This window comes from Ovis aries, chromosome 1 (genome assembly GCF_016772045.2).
Source record: "Ovis aries strain OAR_USU_Benz2616 breed Rambouillet chromosome 1, ARS-UI_Ramb_v3.0, whole genome shotgun sequence".
Classification (NCBI taxonomy): domain Eukaryota; kingdom Metazoa; phylum Chordata; class Mammalia; order Artiodactyla; family Bovidae; genus Ovis; species Ovis aries.
In genome coordinates, this window is record NC_056054.1 from 126234075 (window position 1) to 126259917 (window position 25843).

The 25843-nt window shown below is 39.7% G+C and overlaps 1 protein-coding gene across 1 annotated transcript in view; it reads left to right on the forward strand.

Annotated features, from left to right (window-relative positions):
* Positions 1-24079, forward strand: part of LOC101116882 (keratin-associated protein 24-1) — a 37536-nt gene extending 13457 nt beyond the window's left edge. The window contains exon 2 of the mRNA XM_027957911.2: positions 23211-24079. Within this exon, the coding sequence (XP_027813712.2) occupies positions 23211-24079 (869 nt within the window). The remainder of the gene's footprint in view (positions 1-23210) is intronic.
* Positions 24080-25843: the final 1764 nt, after the last annotated feature.

Sequence of the window (25843 nt, forward strand, 5' to 3'; positions counted from 1 at the left end):
GCTGGTGTGCTGCAGTCCACAGGGTAGCAAAGAGTCAGACATGAACTGAACAGCAGCAAAATAGATTCTCAAGCTTCCCAGGTAGATCCAGTTGCCAGTGTAGGAGACACAGGAGATGCAGGGTTGATCTCTGGGCCAGGAAGGTCCCTTGGAGAAGAAAATGGCAACCCACTTCAGTATTCTTGCCTGGAGAATTCCATGGACAGAGGAGCCTTGCGAGCTACAGTCCATGGGGCTGCAAAGAGTTGGACACGACCAAGGCACTGAATTTGCACTCATATAGATTCTCAATGTTTGGGTTGTACATTGAAAGGAAAGCAGGTTGCTTTATCTCCTACTTATCTATTAGTAGCTTGTGCTTGGAAATATCTAAAAATGAAAACTAAACATCTACTTACAAAATACATGAGGTTATTTGTCCTCTGAGGTGTCTAGCAATGCTCTTTTAAAATGTGATTCATTAGGAATAATCTTGTGGGTTACAGAAAGCTTCCATGTCCTATGCATACAGTAATATTCATATTGTGGAATCTAGTGACCTTTCCAAATGTGCAAGTGCCCTTTATGTGACATCTGGACCTCCAGGATGTCATGAGAAGACAGTTTACTGCCCACGAGGAATGCATATGATGTGTCACCTGTGGGGGGGAAAAAAAAAAAGCTGCTAGTGAGAGGCTGTAGGATGAACTTACAGGAGCTCTTCCAAGGTCATATTCCAACAAGGGCTGACAAGGAACAGCACTTTCTGTATAGACAGCACCCTGTAAAACACATCACTTAGATAAAGGTTCCTCATTTGATTCCAGTGAAAGAGCAATGCTACAAACTGGGCATGTGGTATGGTATATAGCTCAGTTGGTAAAGAATCTGCCTGCAAGGCAGGAGACCTGGTTCAATTCCTGGGTTGGGAAGATCTGCTGGAGAAGGGCTAGGCTACCCACTCCAGTATTCTTGGGCTTCCCTGATGGCTCAGCTGGTAAAGAATCTGCCTGCAATGCAGGAGAGCTGAATTCGGTCCCTGGGCTGGGAAGATCCCTTGAAGAAGGGGAAGATGACCCACTCCAGTAGTATTCTGGCCTAGAGAACTCCATGGACTGTGTATTCCATAGGGTTGCAAGGAGTCGGACACAGTGACTCACTTTCCCATCATGGTATATAGATTAGTCAATCAGCTGAAATTTTTCAGCATTAGAGAACTAATCCAAACAAACTTTATATAGTAATTTAATCGAACTGGGCTTCCCAGGTGGCTCAAGGGTGAAAAATTTAGCTGCCAAGCAGGAGACCCAGGTTTGATCTGTGAGTCAGGAAGATCCCCTGGAGGAGGAAATGGCAACCCACTCCTATATTCTTGCCTGAGAATTCCCATGGACAGAAGAACCTGACGGGCTACAGTCAATGGGGTTGCAAGAGTCAGACACAACTTATCGACTAAACAACAACAACGACAGCAAATCTAATCATTGGATCATTAAACTCTGTGATCCTCAAAAATGTAATCCTACTCAGAATGTTACCCAAAGGGTATGTGTGGTCTGCTGCTCAAAGCCAGTAGACAGGCCAGATTGGTGGAAAGGAAAGCTTGCTTTGTTTCAAATGCCAGCAGCCTGCCGGGGAAGGTAAGGACATCTGTACAAAGGCCAACTGTCCCCCAATTCCTGACAAGCGAGGGGTGGGAGTTTTTATAGACAGAGTACAGGAGTGGGGCTACATGCAGAAATAGCACAGTCATCTCTGACAGTCCTCTTCCCATTGGTCGTCAGTGGTCTGACCAGCGTCATCTTGGTTGCTTTAGGTACAGTTAATCTTCAGTTTCAGGGTGCACTTGTTCCAATTTTCTTTGTGGCCAGTTCTCACAACTGTGGCAGCTCATGTCCTGGGTTTCCCGGGTGGCTCAGAGGCAAAGAATCTGTCTGCAATGAAGGAGATGCCGGTTCCATCCTTGAGTCAGGAAGATGCTCTGGAGAAGGGCATGGCAACCCAGTCCAGTACTCTTGTCTGGGAAATCCCATGGACAGAGGAGCCTGGCAGGCTACAGTCCACTGGATCACAGAGAGCTGGACACGACTAAAGTGACTTAGCACAGAAAGCAAAGCACAGGTCCTGGGTAAAATCTGGTCATCATGTAGTTAACTTTTCCACCTGGGGTTTTAGTATCTATAAAATAGCTCACAGGATATGGCTCAGAATATTATCTACAGCCCTTGAGTAAGAACTGAAGGTCCTTGACTAGCTTAGTTAGTTAGTTAGTTCAGTTGTTCAGTCATTGCTGACTCTTTGCGACCCCGTGGACTGCAGCATGCCTGGCCTCCCTATCCATCACCAACTATGCCTAGTGACTACATTATTATTTAGTCTCCTTTGACTGTTTTCCTTTGCTTCTGTATTTCTCACTTCTCTGATTAAACTTATTCTTTGACTAAAGTTTTCCACAAACAAAAGTCAGGCAGTGAACATTGTGTGTGTGTGGGGTGGGGGGGGGGGGGCGTGGGGTGTGGCAAGGACTATAGAGTCTTGCTTCATGTCAAGAAAATTTCTTAAAGTCCCATGTAAATTCATGTAAATGAGAACTTAATAGCAAACACCATATTATTATTTAATGCCTTATTACAGAACTTACAAGGCTGTCAAGTTTTTAAAACTTTACCTGTGCAATATCGAACAAATGATGTTTTGTTTTCTTAATTACAGCCATGCTGATCAGCTCTATCACAACATGTAAACCAAATTATTCAGAAAAATGTGACACATTTTTTGAACAGAAACTGTTACATTCAAATGATCCTAGGAAATAGGCCCACATGAAATTTAGAGCAGTAGAAAATTAAATCATGGCATTATGGGACCTCATATTTTCATATGCCCAAGTCTTGGTAATCATGTCTTAAACATTTGTTTGACTCTAATCAGCTGATTTTAGACATGGATTTGTAAAGTTTCCTAACTCATAGTGAGCACTGGATCACAGGTATGTTATTTGTATTTCCTCTACAATTGCCTTATTTTCTTATCTAAAGTCCAGACGCATTACTATTCTCTTGGGGGGGACAGAATAAACTCAGAATAATATATTTTATTCCTGGAATATTGGATCTTTTGGCCATTATTTAGCATGAATGGAAGAATTATAAGGATTGTACTACAGAACATATTTAAATGAGAAGAACTGACCATAGCCTAGGTTTCCTTCTGAATTTAAACCAGAACTTTATTGAAAGTGTTAAAATATTTTTTTCTACGATCCAAAGGAATTGAGTTTACTTAATAAGGCAGCCAGCATAGTACTTTCGGAGGCACAATTTGTTTTTCTCTGAGCACTTAAGGTCAATGGTTTCAAAGGCAAATTGAAAGGATACAAAAAATATTTTGAAGCCTCTACACTTTTCCATTCTTTTTAATCCCATATATGGGTACAAACCATCTCTGGTTACCAAAATAAATAGACCATAGTCAGATATAACTACACAGTAGAAAAGAAAGACCACACAAGGAAATATTACATGGCCCACACATAACACATAGCATATTCTTGTTTGTGCAAAGAGCAACTGAATTGATGAGCCCTCATTCTCCATTAAAATAGAAGTGTATTTTCCATTTTCTTTGTGGAATTCTTACTAGCTGATAAATATCTAGTATTGTGGTTTCAACAAGAGCTGCATCTCTGGAGGTGATCATGGCCTGCAAGATATACCTGTAATACAAATTTATAAATTGATTATAGAACTTTCTCGACAGCAGGGTGAAAAGACTGCTATCTTTTAAAGCATACTTGATATCCTGTTTCTTGTAGAAAAACCCATTCTCTATTACTCTATTTATTATCAGGATAAAGCAGTGCAGCACACAAGCACTTCTGTTTCCTTTCTAGTGGTGTGGGGAGGGTGGAAAAGAAAAAAGACAAAGACAGGGAAAGCTTGAAAGGGGAAAAAATGTTACTCAGGTATAGAATCTGAAACTATGCTGGTGAAATAAAACTTCATGTTGCTGTTGTTCAGTTGCTAAGTTGCTTCCAACCCTCTGTGACCCCATGGACAACAGCACGCCAGGCTACTCTGTCCTTCACTATCTCCTGGAGTTTGCTCAAATTCATGTCCATTGAGTCAGTGATGCCATCCAACCATCACATCCTCTGCTGCTCCCTTCTCCTTTTGCCTTCAATCTTGCCTAGCATCAGAGTCTTTCCAATGAGTAGGCTCTTCACATCAGGTGGCCAAAGTATTGGAGCTTCAGCTTTAGCATCAGTCCTTCCAGTGTATATTCAGGGTTGATTTCCTTTGGGATTGACTGGTTTGATCTCCTGTCAGTCCAAGGGACTCTCAAGAGGCTTCTCCAGCACCACAGTTTGTAAACATCAGTTCTTCAGCACTCAGCCTTCTTTATGGTCCAACTCTCACATCTGTGCATCTGTACCCATTCTTTGGCGTTTGCTACTGGAAAAACCATAGCTTTGATTATACGGACCTTTGTCAGAAAAGTTATGTCTCTGCTTTTTTATTTGCTATCTAGTTTTGTAACAGCTTTCCTTCCAAGGATCAAGCGTCATTTAATTTCATGACGGCAGTCACCATCCTCGGTGATTTTGAAGCCAAAGAAAATAAAATCTGTCACTGCTTCCTCAACTTCATATCTTTGCTTATAATTGCATCTCCAAATGCATTCATTCAATATCATGCATTCAATAACTATTTTTGAGTTATTATGTGAAGGGCACTATTCTAGGTACAGACCACAATTTATTTGCCTGGGCACCCATACTACTGAACTTTCTGCATCTAAATGGAAAGTTTATTTACCAGGTGAATGCTTTGGCATCTGGAAACAGAACTCTAATAAGGCTTTAATCTGACCTCTTACTCTGAACCTACCTACCCAATGTCAAGCAATTTGGTATGTGTTTGGTGGTGAGAGGCATTTTCTATAAAAGAAAAAAATTGCAGAAAGTTGCATGCAAGCTTTTGCTGGCAATGAACTCTTGTCAATGGAGAAAAATATCTATCTTAAGAGCTTTTAGAATGCCATGAGATTGTTTTTATTTTACTAGGCACAGCTAATCAGTGACTTTGAGAATTGGTGGATACCTAGTGGATCCCTAACCAGGCTTTGTAGAGACATCTGCAAAATAAATTAGGTTCTTGAGTCCAATTACAGGTCTCTTAATATCATCCTCTAAATGATAGGTCTGGAAATCTGCATTATTTTTTCCCTTTCAGCATATTTTTCAAAGCAAAGTTTTGTTTGACAATAAAGAAACAATCTAAACTCTCCTTTCTAGAGGCTTATTGTTTTCTGGGTTCTTAGAATACTGCCTCATCTTACGAAACCTGCTTAAAAGATGATAGTAAAATTAACAGTCAAGATCCAAAAACAGGAAAGCTGAACAATTAATTAAAATATATCAAAATAGAAAACCTTACCAGTCATTTAAAATGCATTTTAGATTAATAATCAAGCATTATTTTCATACCAAATTGGCAAAAGTAAATAATGGTAGCAATTCCAATGGTACAGAGGTTTTGGTGAATCAGATATTCATTAATTGTATTATAAGTGTGAATTTGGAAACATGTAGCAAAAGTTTTTAAAATATATTGAGATGTGAGTAGGTTAGAATGTTTTTATGAAATAATACACTAGCAGGAATAAAGTAGGAAGATGAGCATCCTCCAAACAAATCTTTTTGAATTCACTTGCTGTCATGGAGATCTATGAAAATATTAGCAGTATCTTTTAGGTTTTGAAACCACCTTACATCAGGTAGTGAATAATCCAAACAATTTGAATTTTACATGCTAAATTTTTTAATGGGAGAATTTACATGTGGATATAATCTGCATGGACTTCCCTGGTGGCTTAGCAGTAAAGAACACACCTTCCAGTGCAGGAGATACAGGTGAGTTGGGTTTGATCCCTAGGTCCAGAAGATCCCTTGCAGAAGGAAATGGCAACCCACTCCAGTATTCTTGCCTGGGAAATCTCATGGACCGAGGAGCCTGGGGGGGCTACAGTTGTAAAGAGTCATACACGACCTAGTGACTAAATGACAACAACGTAATCTGTATATCATTTTCAAATCAGTGTTACAGTTTATTTTGGAAAGTTTAATTTATAAAATTCCACCACATAGCATATATTTTTCTCATTTTGCTGACAACCAGACTTGTGAAAACTTCAAGGATAAGAAGGCAGTCTTACTTTGGGAGCCACTAGCCCATTCTTACCCACTCCAGAGTTCTTGCCTGGAGAATCCCAGGGACAGAAGAGCCTGGTAGGCTGCCATCTCCGGGGTCGCACAGAGTCGGACGCAACTGAAGCGACTTAGCAACAGCAGCAGCAGCAGCAGCAGCAGCAGCAGCAGCAGCAGCAGTCCATTCTTTGGTGTTTGCACCCACAACCTAAGGATAAGAACACTTATTTCGTTCTCCCTCCCCTCTTGCACCATATCCTGGAGAAGGAATTCCATGTCAGTGATTTATGACTCTCCCACTTTTCTAGAAGTAATCAGAATTAGGGTAATATGTGGGACAGGAGTGTTTGAAAAATATGAGTAAATTTTTATGAGAAGGTTGAAGGGTGTTTCCATTGGCATCTGAACAATTATTAATAAAATGCTGTCTCTGGTCCATGTCATGTGGCAGTCTGGACGGGACAAGGTTTGAGGGAAATGGGAGACATGTACAAGGATGGCTGAGTCCGTTCACTGTTCACCTGAGACCATCACAGCATTGCTAACCAGTGCAAAATAAAAAAGTTCAAAAGAAAAAAAAATACTGCCAGGTGAAAAATCTGAGCAAAACAAGAAATGAGTATTTGTATGGAACTGTTGGAAAGCAGTACAGTTCAGTTCAGTTCAGTGGCTCAGTCGTGTCCAACTCTTTGTGACCCCATGGACTGCAGCACGCTACACTTCCCCATCCATCACCAACTCCCAGGGTTCACTCAAACTCATGTCCATTGAGTCAGTGATGCCATCCAACCATCTCATCCTCTGTCGTCCACTCCTCCTCCCGCCTTCAATGTTTCCCAGCATCAGGGTCTTTCAAATGAGTCAGTTCTTCACATCACGTGGCCAAAGTATTGGAGTTTCAGCTTTAGCATTAGTCCTTCCAGTTAATATTCAGGACTGAATTCCTTTAGGATTGACTGGTTGGATCTGCTTGCTGTCCAAGGGACTCTCAAGAATCTTCTCCAGCACCATAGTTGAAAAGCATCAATTCATTGGTGCTCAACTTTCTTTATAGTCCAACTCTCACATCCATACACGACTACTGGAAAAACCATAGCCTTGCTAGATGGACCTTTGTTGGCAAAGTAACGTCTCTGCTTTTTAGATCCTGCCTAGGTTGGTCATAACTGGAAAGCAGTAGGGGTATATAAAAAATTTACTTAGAAGAGGACAATCACACTTGAGAAAGTTTCTACTACTCTTCTAAAACTCATTAACTTCATGTGTTTCAACAACTACTGCTCTGGAAATGATAGTCCCTACTCTTTTGAGAGTCAGCTCTGCTCCTTTCTCCTTATTGTTCTCTGCTCTAGCAGAGTGATTTGTGAACATGCTCTCTGCATAATCCATAGATGCCAACCTGGCTCCTGGACTACTGCCAAGAGCCCCATGGTCAGCTCACCAGCATACCTGTATTTCATACATTTCAGAAGTTAGAGGAAAGATTGATCTTATTAGATAGACAAATGAAAGATACAAAAAAAAAACCCCAACAAAAACAGAGATGAAAACTGCATTGCTTGATGTAGAAAACACATTACCAGATTAGACATTGCCAAAGAAACCATTAATATATTTCAAAACATTGCAACAGAAACTGTCCAGAATGAAACACACAGAAAAAATACTGAATGAAATGAACAGGGAGATTTATTGGCATCTCTCTTATGTTTACAAATTCATAACATGAGATTGAGATACAGCCATAATAATATACTGAATTTTGTTCTCTCTCACATGAGGCTGTAACTGACCCAAATCCTTGACATTTCCTGGTGGCTCAAACAGTAAAGAATCTGCCTTCAATGTGGGAGACTGAGGTTCGATCCCTGGATCTGGAAGATCCCCTAGAGAAGGAAATGGCAACCCACTCCAGCATTCTTGCTGGAGAATTCCATGGATGGAGAAGTCTGGCACTCCATGAGGTCACAAAGAGTCGGACATGACTGAGAAACTAACACTCGACATTTCCATAGCTTATGAAAATCATACACCATCCTGCTACTGCTCAGCTCCCCGTGTATTATAGTCTTGTTCCTGTCCTGCTGCCATCAGTTCACTAGTCATTCATCTATTGATAGAAACTCTATGCAGCCCTTCACTACTTTCCAACAGAAATAAGTCAACTATATTACTGGGAAGACTGGTCAAATGGTGGGTCATTTAACACTATATGCATCATATCCCTTTCCCATATCAGCTCCTCTGCTCTAGTTTCCCCATTCCACTCTTACCTGAATTGATTCTAACTATAAAATCTTAATCTCCAATGAAAATAAATCCCACCCCTTCCAGATCTTATTCCCAAACTTTCACATCTATGCCAATCAATGTGCTCAAAAGAACCAATTGACATAAATCCATTTTAGAAGGCAGCTGAGCAGATTATGAATCATGCTTTCTGTTTTATTTTATTTGGCTCCAAGGTAGAGGTAATATTTCTGCTTTATTTGTTACTTGTGACTTTTGTCTACACAGGAACTTGCAAATATAGTGTGTCAAAGACTGTTGTGCAATTGCTAAGTCATGTCCAACTCTTTGCAGCCCCATGGACTGCAGCATAACAGGCTTCTCTGTTCTTTACCATCTCTCCCAGAATTTGCTCAAACTCATGCCCATTGAGTTGCTGATGCTATCCAACCATCTCATCCTCTGTTGACTGCTTCTCCTCCTGCCCTCAATCTTTACCAACATCAGGATCTTTTCCAATGAGTAGACTCCTCACATCACATGGCCAAAGTATTGGAGTTTCAGCTTCACCAAGATAAGTCAGCATTTGTGCACTAGCTGAATTACAAACATAAACACTCTGTATGTACACTAATATGTTAAAATTCACTTAAACATCCATGAAGATATATGACCTCTTTTTTTATATATATATAGCAACCATAAAAATTGGTGTGCTAACACCTTCAGTTTTATAATAATGAAAGACCAGTGATATATAAACTCTGAGTGTGGATCTTCACAAAGATAGTCAAAGCTTTCCACATCACCATTCTTCACTGGGAAAGAAACACCTGCATATGATATTCATGCCAAGTTTCCCAGAAAAATCGATCATATTTTGAATGTAGGTTTTATCTAGAAAGTAATGCAAAGTAAGTTTCAATTACCAAATTAATACTTTTCAACATGTATCACTTCTAAAATATATCATTAAGCTGTTAGATATATATGTATATAAAATATATATTTTTTCATTTTATAGAAAAAGTGGCCATAAATTATTTTTTTCTATTATCTATTTGTGGCTCTATTTGTGAGGTTTTAACAACAATTTCAATGAATTGTCAAGACACATGAACAAATAAAGAAGCACAACTGCTTCTATATTCCTGTACTCTGACAAAGACTGCGAAAGAAAACAAGATTAATTTTGGAATGATAGTTCTCTGAAGGGTGTGATAGAGCTAACATACATCTAATAAGTTGGTGGGAGGACTGCTTGGCAGGCATTAAAAATACTCCAATGAGATTCCATAGAAATGGTTCTGAAGAATGAGCAGGACAATGGGCTTTAAAAGAGCAAACATCCAGCAAGCAAGATAGATAAGCAATAGGTCCAGCAAACAATCACTTCAGCAACCTGCTCTTTACAATTTAAGCAAGGCCTGACCTTCTAGCTCTGCTATGTCTCACAGTAATAGCTGCTCCAAAAACTACAGCTCTCACTCCCCCTGGGGATTCCTGCCATGTTCCTGTCACCTCACCCAGTGCTTTCTGCTCCACTAAGGTGACCTGCGGGAATGCCCCATGCTATCCTAATAGTCAGTGTCCAGGAGTCTCTGGTAGAGGCCTGGGTCAGTGGTGGCTGCTACAGGGCCAAGGGCACTGAGTGCAACAGTACATGCATGGGACCTTTTGAAGGTCGTCATTATCTTCATTACCTCCACAATTGTTTGGTCTCAGGTCAAACAACAGGGAGGGAACACAGCCCCACCCATCAATAGAAAATTGGATTAATGATTTGCTGACCATGGCCCCGCCCATCAGAACAAGATCTAGTTTCCTCCTCAGTCAGTCTCTCCCATCAGAAAGCGTCTATAAACCTCTTATCCTTCTCTATCAGAGGGCAGACAGAATGAAAACTACAATCACAGAAAATGGACCAAACTGATCACATGGACCACAGTCTTCTAACTCAATGAAACTATGAGCCATGCCATGTAGGGCCCCAGAAGAAGGATGGGTCATGGTGGAGAGTTCTGATAAAATGTGGTTCACTGGAGAAAGGAATGGCACATCGCTTCAGTATTCTTGCCTTGAGAACCCCATGAATAGCATGAAAAGGCAAAAAGATATGACCATGAAAGATGAACTCCTTAGGTCGGTAGGTGCCCAATATGCTACGGGAGATCAGTGGTGAAATAACTTCAGAAAGAATGAGACAGAGCCAAATCAAAAACAACACCCAGTTGTGATTGTGATGAAAGTAAAGTCTGATGCTGTAAAGAGCAATATTGCATAGGAACCTGGAATGTTAGGCCCATGAATCAACGCAAATTGGAAGCAGTCAAACAGGACATAGAATCAACACTTCAGGAGTCAGTGAACTAAAATGGACTGGAATGGGTGAATTTAACTCAGATGATGATTATATCTACTACTGTGGGGAGGAATCCTTTAGAATAAATGGAGTAGCCATCATAGTCAACAAAAGAGTCCAAAATGCAGTACTTGGATGCAATCTCAAAATGACAGAATGATCTTTGTTCATTCCCGAGGCAAGCCATTCAATATCAGAGTAATCCAAGTCTATGCCCTGACTAGTAATGCTGAGAAGCTGAAGTTGAATGGTTCTGTGAAGATCTACAAAACCTTCCAGAACTAACTCCCAAAAAAGATGTCCTTTCATTATAGGGGGCTGGAATACAAAAGTAGGAAGTCAAGAAATACCTAGAGTAACAGGCAAATTTTGCCTTGGAGTACAAAATGAAGCAGGTCAAAGCTAACAGAGTTTTGCCAAGAAAATGCACTGGTCATAGCAAACACCCTCCTCCAACAACACAAGAGAAGACTCTACACATGGACCTCACCAAACGATCAATAACAAAATCAAAGGTTGATTATATTCTTTGCAGCCAAAGATGGAAAAGCTCTATACAGTTAGCAAAAACAAGGCCAGGAAGTAACTGTGGCTCAAATCATGAACTCCTTATTGCCAAATTCAAACTTAAATTGAAAAAAGTAGGGAAAAACCACCTAGACCATTCAGGTATGACCTAAATCAAATCTCTTATGATTATACAGTGGAAGTGACAAATAGACTCAAGGAATGAAATCTGATAGAGTGCCTGAAGAACTATGGACAGAGGTTCGTGACATTGCACAAGACGCTGTGATCAAGATCATCCCCAAGAAAAAGAAATTTGCAAAAGGCAAAATGATTGTCTGAGGAGGCCTTACAAACAGCTAAGAACAGAAGAAAAGCTACAGGCAAACAAGAAAAGGAAAGATATACCCATTTGAATGCTGAGTTCCAAAGAAGAGCAAGGAAAGATAAGAAAGTCTTCCTCAGTGATCAGAGCAAAGAAATACAGGAAAATAATAGAGTGGGAAAGACTAGAGATCTCTTTAAGAAAATCAGAGATACCAAGGGAATATTTCATGCAAAGATGGGCACATTAAAGACAGAAATGATATGGACCTAAGAGAGGCAGAAGATATTAAGACGTGGCAAGAATAAAGAGAAGAATTATACAAATAGATATTCATGACCCAGATAATCACGATGGTGTGATCACTCACCTGGAACCACATCCAGGAGTCCAAAGTCAGGTGGGTCTTAGGAAGCATCACTATGAAAAAAGTTAGTGGAGGTGATGGAATTCCAGTTGATTTCAAATCCTAAAAGATGATGCTGTGAAAGTGCTGCACTCAATATGCCAGCAAATTTGGATAACTCAGTAGTGGCCGCAGGACTGGAAAAGGTCATTTTTCCTTCCAGTCCCAAAGAAAGGCAGTGCCAAAGAATGTTTAAACGACCACACAATTGTACTCATCCCACACGCTAGCAAAGTAATGCTAAAAATTCTCCAAGCCAGGCTTCAGCAATACATGAACCATGAACTTCCAGATGTTCAAGCTGGTTTTAGAAAAGGCAGAGGAACCAGAGAACAAATTGCCAACATCTCCTGGATCATCAAAAAAGCAAGAGAGTTCCAGAAAAACATCTATTTCTGCTTTATTGACCACACCAAATCCTTTGACTGTGTGGATCACCACAAACTGTAGAAAATTCTTCAAGAGATGGGAGTACCAGACCACTTGATCTGGCTCCTGAGAAGTCTGTATGCAAGTCAAGAAACAACAGTTAGAACTGTATGTGGAACAATAGACTGGTTCCAAATCAGAAAAGGAGTATGTCAAGGCTGTATATTGTCACCCTACTTATCTAATTTATATGCAGAGTACATCATGCTAGTTGCCAGGCTAGATGAAGCACAAGCTGAAATCAAGATTGCAAATAATCTCGGATATGCGGATGACACTACTCTTACAGCAGAAAGTGAAGAAGAACTAAAGAGCTTCTTGATGAAAGTGAAAGAGGAGAGTGAAAAAGTTAGCATGAAGCTCAACATTCAGAAAACTAAAATCATGGCATCTGGTCCCATCACTTCATGGCAAATAGATGGGAAAACAATGGAAACAGTGAGAGACTTTACTTTCTTGGGATCCAGATCAGTGCAGATGGTGACTACAGCCATGAAATTAAAAGATGCTTGCTCCTTGGAAGAAAAGCTATGACCATCCTAGACAGCATATTAAAAAGCAGAGACATTGCTCTGTCGACAAAGTTCCATCTAGTCAAGCTATGGTTTTTCCAGTAGTCATGTATGGATGTGAGAGTTGGACTATAAAGACAGCTGAGCCCTGAAGAATTGATGCTTTTGAACTGTGGTGTTGGAGAAGCCTCTTGAGAGTCCCTTGGACTGCAAGGAAATCCAACCAGTCAGTCTTAAAGGAAATCTGTCCTGAATATTCTTTGGAAGGACTGATACTGAAGCTGAAACTCCAATACTTTGGCTACCTGATGTGAAGAACTGACTCATTGGGAAAGACCCTGATGCTGGGAAAGATTGAAAGCAGGAGGAGAAAGGGACAACAGAGGATGAGGTGGTTGGATGGCATCACTGACTTTATGGACGTGAGTTTGAGTGAACTCCAAGAATTGGTGATGGACAGGGAGGCCTGGCATGCTGCAGTCCATGCGGTGGCAAAGAGTTGGACACAACTGAGTGACTGAACCGAACTGATCCTAATAGGAGCCTGGGCAGCAATACACTCCATGGCCACTGCCATGAGCCCTGTGGTTACACCATGAGCTGCCTTCCAACCAGTTGTGAGAACAGTGCCTGCATCCCTTCTGAATGTTGTCAGAATATTTCTGATGTGTTCAGATCCTATCAAGGAAATATCTTTCTTTCTATCAAGTCCCATGTTTCCAGTTCCTGCCAGCCAGTATGTTGTAGACAACCTTGAGTTGCCATCTTTCAAGTTACCAGTCCTTTGGGTGTCAACCTCTGAGTTAGCTGACAAATGGCTGTCAATCCAGGAGCTACCTTTTCTATGATTTCAAGAGTCTCAAGAGTCTTCTCGAAAGCATCAATTTTTTGTCACTTAGCCTTCTTTATGATCCAACTCTCACATCTGTACATGCTGCTGCTGCTGCTAAGTCATTTCAGTTGTGTCTGACTCTGTGTGACCCCATAGACGGCAGCCCACCAGGCTCCCCTGTCCCTGGGATTCTCTAAGCAAGAACACTGGAGTGGGTTGCCATTTCCTTCTCCAATGCAGGAAAGTGAAAAGTGAAAGGGAAGTCATTCAGTTGTGTCTGACTCCTTGTGACCCCATGGACTGTGGCCTACCAGGCTCCTCCGCCTATGGGATTTTCCAGGCAAGAGTACTGGAGTGGGTTGCCATTGCCTTCTCCACATGACTACTGGAAAAACCATAGCTTTGACTAGATGGACATTTGTCAGCAAAGTGATGCCTCTGCTTTTTAATATGCTGTTTATATTTATCATAGCTTTTTTTTTTACAAGGAGCAAGCATTTTTTGTTTGTTTTGTTTTTTAATTTCATGGCTGCAATCACTGTCCACAGTGATTTTGGAGCCCACAAAAATAAACTCTGTCACTGTTTTCATTTTTTTCCCTATCTATTAGCTATGAAGTGATGGGGCCAGATGCCATGATCTTAGATTTTTGAATACTGAGCTTTAAGCCAGCTTTTTCAGTCTCATCTTTTTACCCTCATCAAGAGGTTCTTTATTTCGTGTTAATTTTATCATATCCACAAGCAACCATTTCTAATAAAAAGATATAACTTTTCAAAAGTTTTTTTGTTTTGTTTTGTTTTGATCTTGGAGGCAGGAAACTACATGGAGATATAATGAACTCAAAGTCTCTGTACTGGGAAGAATTACAGATGGAATTAAAAATAGTGAATTAGGATACATGTTAGGTAGGTGTGTGTATTTGGCCTCTCCTGTGTTTGGCATAAAGATATGATAAATCATTGATGATTCTAGATTTCTCTCAGTTATATATTCTGCCTCTAACTCACAGTTTAACTACTGATTATTAATGGCTAGATTATATTTAGCTCGATAACTCTAGCCTCCATGGTATTCAAGTTATCAGACACATTTATTAGCAGTTCTATGAAAACCAAATCTATTTTCACTGTGGGCGAAATCAAAATATTTTATTTTTCAAAGTCATATGTAACATGTGTACATATAAGAAGAGATTTTATAGACTAGTTGGTTATCATTTATTTTTGAACTTTACAAAGAACCAAAGAAGTGAAGAGAATCTTGACCTAGATTATGAGGAATTTCAGTGTGGCACACACAAAAAAATACTTCAGTTGAGGCTAATCAAGGGAAGGGAAGGAATTTTCTTTGGAAGCATGTAAGAGTTTGGGAGATTTTACTTATCTGGAGGGTTTAATACTCTTGGAGAAAATGAGAGAATTGTCAAGAAAATTTTCAAATTTTCAACCTTTGATGATTCCAATCTCTTCTGTTTTTTTCTACTATTAGCATGCCTGACACCAATGTGATCTGATACTTTCTTTAAGAAGGAATGCAATACGTTGACTTTGAAAATGCCCCATGTGTGATGTCAACTATTTTTTCTTCCACTACCTGAAACAAAAAATTCAGAAGAGAAACCTTACATTCCACCTGCACAAAATGTCATGCTTTTTATGATGTTAAAAAATAAAAATTTTTTAAATCATGTGTATTGCAGTACCCACCCTCCTACATCCCTCCCTCCTCTTGGTGCATGCCTGCATGGGGATATAAGATCTCCCATTCTTACTCGAAAGGTTATATAAGAAACTGGGACTGCTGCAAAATGGGGAAACTTCCACCAAAAGAATCACCAATGGCACTTTCAGACGCCAAGTAATTTCATGGAAACTTTGTTCTCCTCTATTCATTCCCAGCATCATTTTGACCATCTGTGAAAGAGCTTGAAAAGACATATTTCTGATCTATTAAAATACTAACTCCAGGAAATGGATGTCTGTAAAGATTAGCTCTTCTTTGGGGGGAGAATCCAAAATGAAATACAGAGATCACTTATTCTGTGATGTCCCAAGTAAGAACTTTTCAGATATCTTTCTTCCTGTGATGTTAAACATTTTCCTAATCCTTGCTCACTTTAATTGCATGAAGATTGAAGTGCCTTAGTAAATTATCTCAGGTGAAGACATCCATCAATTCTGGAATGTTGATGCACAATCTGATGGCCTTTAATGTTTTTCCTTTTAGTTGAATGCCACCAATAGAAATGAATGCCTTTTACAATGTTACCATGCAGAAATATTACATACATCTCCTCAAGTCTTTGAAAACCAACTTTAAAGTAATGAAAAAACATCACATGGTCAGGGTAGAGCTCTTTAAAATGCACTCTAAGATGCTTGCATAAAATTGACTGTCAGAAAAAAAAAATTGACTGTCAGGACAAATATACAGAGAACACCATAACCCAATTAGAGTCTCAGATAAATAGTAAAAAACAGAATAAGTATGAGTTTTTCCATCTGGCAAATCCAATAAATGTGCTATTTGGGAACTAGTTCAGCACATCAAGCATTGTAACACTAAGTCTCTTCATCAATGATGAAGACTATGCCTTCCTAACCAGGTTGTTCTTTGTGGATAATGACTAGAATAAACATCCATTCAGATGGACTCCATGTAACCATGCATTATTAAAGGGTAGGAACAGAAGCAAAGCAGATGAAATACATAGGTGATTACATCTTACATTCTTAAGCCTGATAAGCAGGAGAGAGATTAGGACAGCAGATATTTAGAAGATGCAAACTGGACTTATTTTATGGATGGGTGGGAAGTCATTTCCATAGTCAGCAAAATGAACTAATGAGATAATATTATGCAAAGTGATCTAAAATCTGGGGAGGAGAAGAATCACAATATATGTCCACCAAAGTATATAAACAATCTGGTTTTATATACTTACATCAACATAGACAAGCCATTCTCTGTTGCTTATCTGAAATTTTTGCTTCACCTTCTACTATGTCATCCAATGACAGCTGTTCTGGAAACAATGACTCCTGTTCACTTGGGAGTTATTGCCATGTTCCTGTCAACTCATCCACTACTCTCTACTTTACTGGTGTAAACTATGGTGATGCTTTTGACTTTTCCAGCCGAAACAAAACCTGGCTTCTGGACAACTCCCCAGAGACACGTGACAAGCTTTCCAGCTACCAACCATCCAGCTGTGAGCCCACAACCTATAAAACTTCACACTACTCTTCCACCCTTAACTGTGGCCACAGGTGCTATGAGCAACTGGTTCTTTCCCCGTTAGTTCGCATTTCTCCAGTTCTTGTCAACCGTCAATGCATAATGTGTGTGTGTGTGTGTGTGTGTGTGTGTGTGTGTGCACGCGCACACACTCAGTCATGTCCAACTCTTTGTAACCCCATGAACTGTAGCCTGCCAGGCTCCTCTGTCCATGAAATTTTCCAGGCAGGAATACTGGAATGGGTTGCCATTACCTTCTCCAGGTAAGGAATCCATTCCTGGCAGGGACAAGTCTCCCGCCCACGTATCCTGCATTGGCAGTTGGATTCTTAACCACTGCGCCACCTGGGAAGTCCAGTTGAATATTAGTCATAGAGAGAATGAAATATCCATCTGCAGCAATAGGGATGGACCTAGAGAGTATCACGCTAAGTGAAGTAAGTCAGAGAAAGACAAATATCACATGACATCACTTATATGTGGAATCTAAAAAATAATAAACATGGACTTACAGAAGCAGACAAACAGACACAGAAAACAAAATAAATGGTTACCAAAGGGGAAAGGTGAGGAGGAGAGATAAATTAGGAGTATGGGATTAACAAATACACATTACTATATATAAAATAAGCAACAAGGTTTTACTGCATAGCCCAGGAACTATATTCAGTATCTTGTAACAACCTATAATGGAAAAGAATCTGAAAAATAATATATATGTGTATCAGTTCAGTTCAGTTCAGTCACTCAGTCGTGTCCGACTCTTTGCGACCCCACGAATCACAGCACGCCAGGCCTCCCTGTCCATCACCAACTCCCAGAGTTCACTCAGACTCATGTCCATCGAGTCAGTGATGCCATCCAGCCATCTCATCGTCGGTCGTCCCCTTCTCCTCCTGCCCCCAATCCCTCCCAGCATCAAAGTCTTTTCCAATGAGTCAACTCTTCGCATGAGGTGGCCAAAGTACTGGAGTTTCAGCTTTAACATCATTCCTTCCAAAGAAATCCCAGGGTTGATCTTCAGAATGGACTGATTGGATCTCCTTGCAGTCCAAGGGACTCTCAAGAGTCTTCCTCAACACCACAGTTTAAAAGCATCAATTCTTTGGCACTCAGCCTTCTTCACAGTTCAGCTCTCACATTCATACATGACTACTGGAAAAACCATAGCCTTGACTGGATATGTATGTATAATTGGATCACTTTGCTGTACACCTGAAACTAACATAATATTGTAAATCCACTGTACCTCAATTAAAAACTGGAAAGAAAATATAACTATCTGGATCACACATTGGACCCTTGGTTGTAGTCTGCCCCCATCCCTTTCTCCATGTCTCATATGCTAAATATATTTCAAGGACCTTAAAAGCTAGAAAAAAAAATATTTTATCTTCCTTTATGCATGTGTGCCTGTGTGTGTGCTCAGTTATTTCAGTCGTGTCTGACTCTTTGTGACCCTCTGGACTGCAGCTCACCAGATTCTTTTGTCCATGGGATTCTCCAGGCAAGAATACTGGAGTAGATTGCCATTTCCTTCTCCAGGGGATCTTCCCAACACAGAGATGGAACCCAGGTCTCCTGTGGCTCCTTCATTTCAGACAGGTTCCTTACCATTGAGCCACTGGGAAAGCCCATCTTCCTTTAAATTTGTCTCTTAAAAGCTTTTGGAAACCACTAATGATTTATGAAGCCAACAACATAAATGTAGCTGGATTACACCATTTTATTTTACCACTGCTAAATTTAAGAATCATTTTGACTCAATATATATAGCTTAATTGCTATGTAAGTATAGATTTGCATACATTTTGCTTTTCAGATCACAGGATCATTGTTGAATCATTTAACAATGCTCTGGAAAGTGAAATTAGGACACACTTATATACATATTTTGCAAAACGGAAGATAAAATTTCATCATGACCTAAAAGGCTTGAAGGTGACCTCCATTATTTTCTTTAAGGGCCATTTACTGGAAAATTTAGCTTTCTCTGATATTCTGTGTTTACCCTAAAGGATTTCTAACCTTTGGAAAAATTGAGAAACAGTTGCATTACTCTTTTATAATGAGTTGTAAAAAATTTGCTGCCTCATTAGATAAAGGGAGTATGTTTATTCTTTTTCAGAAGGCATGGGGATTTCTCTGAATTATCTGGTGGTAGAAAGTTCATTCTTCGCATCTTAACCTTGCCACAGATACAGAGCGTAAACTCCTCACACTACATAAAGACTATGTATTATACCTGTATTTTTCTGACATAATATTCTCTTAAAGTTCTGGAGGCCAGAAGTCCAAAATCAGTTTCACCAAACTAAAGTCAAGGCATGAGCAGAACCAATTTCTCCTAAAGTCTCTGAAGAGGAATCCATTCCCTGACTCTTCTACCTTCTCGAGTTTGCTGTCATCTCCTCACTTACAGCAGCGGTACTCCAGCCTCTACTCCTGTGGTCCCTTTCTTCTCTCTTTCTCATCTACTACCTCTTTCTTAGAAGGACTTCTTTTTTTTTTTTTTTTTTCTTAGAAGGACTTCTATGATAATCTCAGGCTCACCCAGGTAATCCATTTCAGGACACTTAGGGCTAATCACATCTTCAAAACCCCTTTTGCCATACCATTCACAGGTTCTGCTGATTAGGAAGTGGACTTTGGGTGGCAGGATGTGTGTGTGTGTGTGTGTCTGTGTGTGTGCCCAGTTGTGTCTGACTCTTTGTGACTCCATGAACTGTAGCCTGCCAGGCCCCTCTATCCATGGGATTTTCCAGGAAAGAATTCTGGAGTGGGTTGCCATTTCCTACTCCAGGGGTCTTCCTGACCCAGGGAGTATGTCTCCTGCATTAGCCCATGGTGTGGAGGCAGGGGTAGGTTTTATACACACAGAAAATATTACAAATAGGACAGGATTATTATATAGTGGACAGGATTATATTATATAGGACAGGATTATTCTATTTTGTAATATATAAAATATTACAAATAGAATAAGATTATTATTATAATGGAAGGAAAGGTTATTTAGTAATTAAATGAAAATGGAGAAATTGATATGTTCTCCAAAGCCTTCGGAGGAGTGAGTAGCTGTTCCCTTCAGGGGATCTTCTCAACCCAGGGATTGAACCCAGGTCTACCCGCATTGCAGGCAGATTCTTTACCAGTTGAGCCACAAGCGAAGCCTTCAGAGGATAATGTCACCCAAACAACAACAGTCCTTACTACTGAAAACGATCACTGCCTGACTACTTGGGTTTCTTGCTAAAACGGAGTCAAGAGCAGAAGACAGTTCTGTAGAGGTAGTGTTTACAGAATGTGGTGGGTGAAAAGCGAGTGATGGTCGCTTATGAGTGCCATGAGTGAATAAGGTAAAACATAAAAGCCAATGAGACAAGCTGGGCTAACTGCCTTTGCAAACCTCAGTATTTGACTGTTTAGAATATGATTGTAACAAAATAAATTTAAATATGTTATAAATCCTCATGCTGTGAACATTAATTATGCTAAGTGATGTTCTACATTATTTAATTGTTAGACTCACACTAGAGTGTGTGATATTAATTTAACATACTCTGCCATTTATAATGCAAAGTCAGAAAGGGAGTATGTGGGCTTTACAGCAGATGGAGTTATTTTGGGTTTGTTTGTTTATTTTCTCTCAAATTTGCTTCAAGGAAGTCTAAAAAAAGACTAAAGATAATTGTGGTATGATGAAGGGATGCAGAAATAGACTTCCACCAACCTCTGAACTCTCCTGTATATTACTTGTAACAAGTAGTTTAGTGGAAAGTTCACAGACGACTGCCTTGTGTACTTTTTTCAAAGTCTTTATTTTTTCACATTTCCCTTTTCAGATTCTTTTCCATTATATATAGGTTGGTACACGATGTTGTGTATAGTTCCCTGTGCTATACAATATGTCCTTGTCCTTGTTGATTATTGTTGTTAGTCACCCAGTCATGTCTGACTCTTTGGGACCCCATGGACTATATAACTTGCCAGACTCCTCTATCCATGGAATTCTCCAAACAAGAGAACTGAAGTGGGTAGCCATCCCCTTCTCCTGGGGATCTTCCTGACCCAGGGACTGAACTGGGACTGAACTCGGGTCTCCTGTTTTGCAGGCAGATTCTTTACCATCTGAGCCACCAGGGAAATCCGTATATAGTAGTGTGTATATGTTAATCCCAAACTCCTAATTTATCCCTCCCCTGTCTTTTCCCTTTGGTAACCATACATTTGTTTTCTAAGTCTGTTTCTGTTTTGTAAATAAATTCATTTGTATCATTTTTAGATTCACATATAAGCCATGTCATATGAGCTTTGTCTTTCTCTGAAAGCCTCTAGATTCATCCATGTTGCATAAATGACATTGTTTCATTCTTTTTTATGGCTGAGCAATATTTCATTGTATATATATGCACCACATCTTCTTTATCCATTCACCCTTTAATGGATATTTAGGTTGCTTCCATGTCTTAGTTTTTGTCAATATTGTTGCTATGAACTTCGAGGTGAATGTATCGTTTTGAAATAGTTCCTCAGATTTATGTCCAGGCATGAGACTGCTAGATCATGTGGTATTTCTATTTTTAGTTTCATAAGGAAACCAGACTGTTCTCCACAGTGGCTGCACTCCCACTGACAGTGCAGAGGGTTCCTTTTTCTCCACACTCTCTCCAGAACTTACATGGAGGCCACCAAGCTCCTTGCATATTTTAGTTCCTATTTGCCTGTCTCAAGGCTGAAAATTTCTGTGCAAAACCTCAGGATATTCTATAGTTGAAGAATTTGCTGAAAATATGGCTTCCTGATCCTCACCCTTTCACCCAAAGACAGTGCAAACAGTAAAATATGTTTAATAAAGAGGTACCCATAGAATAAAATCCATCACCTTATTGAATAAATGCTGAGAGGAACTATAATAATATTCAAATTTTTTAAAATTGTGAAGAATATCTGTAACTTTAAGTTGATGTACATTTGAAAAATCTAGCTGATTTTAAATCACTGTGAGGACAGTGTCTTTTAAAAACTAACCCTATAGCTTATCATACCTGAAGAAGCTGGTCTTGTCTTTTGTCTGAACGTCTTACAGTTAATAAATGCATTGCTGTTTCCAATTCAGTGGAGGCTATAAGTGTGAATTATAGCTTGTATTTTTAAGAACAAAGTGCCAGTTCTTTACTTTAAATTAAACTCTTAAAAATTTTTTCTTCAGCCTTCACCATAAGAAGTGAAAAGTATTATTTAATATGTACAGTGCCTATAAGAACTGTACAGGTCATTTAAAACAAAATTAAGCATAGCCATTTCCTTTTGTGGTTCTAGACTAAAAATAACTATATTCTTCAACAGAGGAAAAAACTCTATGTGAAAAGAAAAGAAAATCAAAAATAAGTAAAACTTACTTGGGCAAAATTGTAAAGAAATATTATACATCTGACAGCAATGGGGTTTTACAGCAGAGACAATGGGATATACAATTTTAGTCAATTAGGCAGGTACAATTTTGAGAAACTGGCATTCTTTGATAATACATATTATAGAAACTCTTTAAGAAAGACTTCTTCCAGAAGTCTTGGTTACTTAGCAACCGCTGACCCCTGGGAACAAGTTCATTTTTGGCCTTGTGTTAGGTCACTAAATCTCAATGAGATTGCTGTGAATCTTACAGACAGACTTTTCCAAATGGATGATGTTGCTACCAGTACATGGCCTGGCATATTTAAGGATATAACACTTATTTAGGAGGAGAAAGTCCTCTTAATAGTTCAATGCCTCATGCTCTCTTTTGCCAACAATGTGGAGACAATCAAAGCGTTCAGCTTCTTTTAGAGTATGGGGTCAAGTCCTGGCAGGATTTTGCAGTTGCCTAAAGAGTGGAAAAGTCCAGGTTCTTTGTGTCACTTGGATCCTCATTAACCCCTTAACAACCATGTTACATGACACATGATCTCTTGTTTACCACCAGTTGACAGATGAGAGCCTTCTTGTTAACACTGAAATCACTATTCACAAAAGTTATGGTCTGCATATGATGAGTGATGCGTGATGGTCAACGTGGTGATTATAGATAACTTTGAAGAATCAAAATAAACTTGCTTTAATATGAGTGTGAAAACATCAGCAGCAGCTAAACAGCACACTAATGAAATGTTGCCATGTTATTGTCCCAGGCAGTGAGAAGGAAGAGAGTCTGGGGAGGATCCAGACAATCCCCAGGGAAGATATAAAAGGGCGTCAAGCCACAGTCTCGCCATACCTGCACGGCCATCACTGAACATACACCCAGGCTCCATGGCTTTTCTAGGCTATCCTGGAAACTGTAGTGGCGTATCCTACAGAACTCACTATTATTTCCCAGTGACTGGTTCTGTTGCTCTTTGCTCCAGACATGTAAGCCCTACGTTTGGGCTCAGCCTACCCAGTAGCTACCATGGGAATCTCTGGCTCCTGGATAACTGCCAAGAAACTTGTGGAGAAGCCCCGACCTGTGAATCTCCCTGTTCTGAGCCCAAGACCTGCACCACAACTTGTGACCAATCAAACTCGTCTGTGCCCTGCAACTCTCCAACAGGGGGCCAAATCTGCAGTGCCCGTGAAACGACCAACATCGGACCCAGCCTCAGCTGCAATCAGTGCCCTCAGACCAAGGGGTATGTATCTGATGGCTGCACCCCCAGCCGACATACATCCAAAGCTTGCCAGACCCTCGGCAATGGCTTTAAATGCTTTGGGCAACTTAACTGCTTATCCAAGAGTTTCCAGCCCCTAAGCCACTACAGACTGGGCAGTTTTGGATACAGAAGCTACCAAGATCTTGGCTTCATACCCAGTGGCTTCTCGGCATCACGATATATCACCAACAGCTGCCAACGCCAAAACTATTTAATAAGAAATAGCCAATGTCCATATGATTGGCATAGGAGATGCCCTCCACTGAGCTGTTTTGCAAGAAACTTCCGGTCTCTAAGCTCTATACCAAGTTCCTTCCCTCCTCTGAGGTATTTGTATGGTGGTTACAGACCTCTGAATTGCTACCGATCAACTTATTGAAATTATAGCTGCTAGAAATTGTCCCAAGGTGCAGGTGCCACCTTCTCTAATAATCTGCTGAATTACTTCATTTGTCTTAAGAATCGTGTTCCGTTAACCTCAAATATACCTCCAGGACTTCCTCACCACAACTGGTATCACCAATTGCTGTTTTTCTGTTGCTCTCTTAAAGCCCTTAGTGTTGAAGCCTGATCCTGAAGGTACTATTATTGTTTCTGAGATTGAATATGATGGACACATATTCCATATGAAATACAGGCCAGTACAGCTTTCTTATTTGGGCGGTCACCATCACTTGTCTGCCAATGCAACTTCCTGATGAAGTGGAGTCTCCTTGATCTGATTGGTCATTCCAGCACTTTCTTTCAAGATTGTTTTGCTTTTCTATCAGTCGTTTTGCTGCTTGCCTAACTAGCATCTTTCTAATAAGCTATAAGGTAACATCATCTTAGGTCTTCACAAGTGGCCTGGTGGTAAAGATCCCGTCTGTCAATGCAGGAGATGTGAGTTTGATCCCTGAGTTGGGAAGATTCCCTGGAGAAGGAAATGGCAACCCATTACTGTATTCCTGCCTGGAAAATCCCATGGACTGAGGAGTCTGGTGGGCTACAGAATCATCAAAAGAATCAGACAAGATTTAGCAACTAAACAACATCATTGTAAACATTCAGAGTTCAGCTATTTCATCCTTCCTCCTACTGCCTGAATATAAGAATGTGCAAGCAGCAATGTCCAACTAGACTTCAAAATCAGAAGACCTTCACCAAATCTTCCCTTCCAGAGAAGCCAGAACACATAGGATTGACTGGCAGTCAGCTTTTGTTCTCAGCGCTGAGAGAGAACCTCAGAGGTAGCAGAAACACAAACATTGCTTGTTGGAAAAAATGACAAAATATTCTATAGATGCTTCATGAATCTATGTTCATGATTCTGCTAAAATTCTCCCCTGTTGATTTACTGCTTTCTGATTGCCAAAACAGTTCCGGTACATAGTTAGGCAACAAGTTTCTATTAGGAAATAATGATTTTCATTTTGCTTTGTTTCATATTCACTAAGGTTTGATCAGTGTTCTGGGCAATATGCATGATATTTTTGAAGCACTAGTTTCCTGTGATTTATTTTCTAGCCTAATTAAAAATATAAAGAAGATGGACTATAAATATCCAGGACTTTTATTTGTTTTATATTGTTCTATTTTAAATATATTAAGTGGTATTTCTCTTAAAGTGTCTGTGATTGATAGTTACATGGGGAAATTTATGGAGAAATTTCAAAATAAATCAATTTTAATACAACTACATAAAATATTAAATATTTGTATATTTCCCTGCAAATATGCATATTTATTTAATCATGTTGGTGAGATTTGACTTTGGGATACATTTAATCTTGAACTCTGAGAAGTGATTTAACTCTAAAGTTTTCTAAAAATTGAAAATAAAAATTAAGTGATAAAAATTTATCCTAAGAGTTTTTTGTATGTAGAAAGCAAATCATTTTTGAAAACAAGTAAAATGACTCCTGTAGATGGGTGTAACTGGAGATTGGAAAGATGGGGTAAGGTCCACAAATATGAAAGGTCAGTGACTAAAATGAAAACTCATGAAGCATACAAATAAGGATACCATTTTATTTATTCTTTCAGGAGGCCCACCATGTGTAGAAAGAATATTAATATACCGCCCCTGAGTGAATATGTTTAGGAGACAATCAAGTCACTCCTTTGTGATTCATTCTATTTTCAGGGAAAATTCTATTTGTTG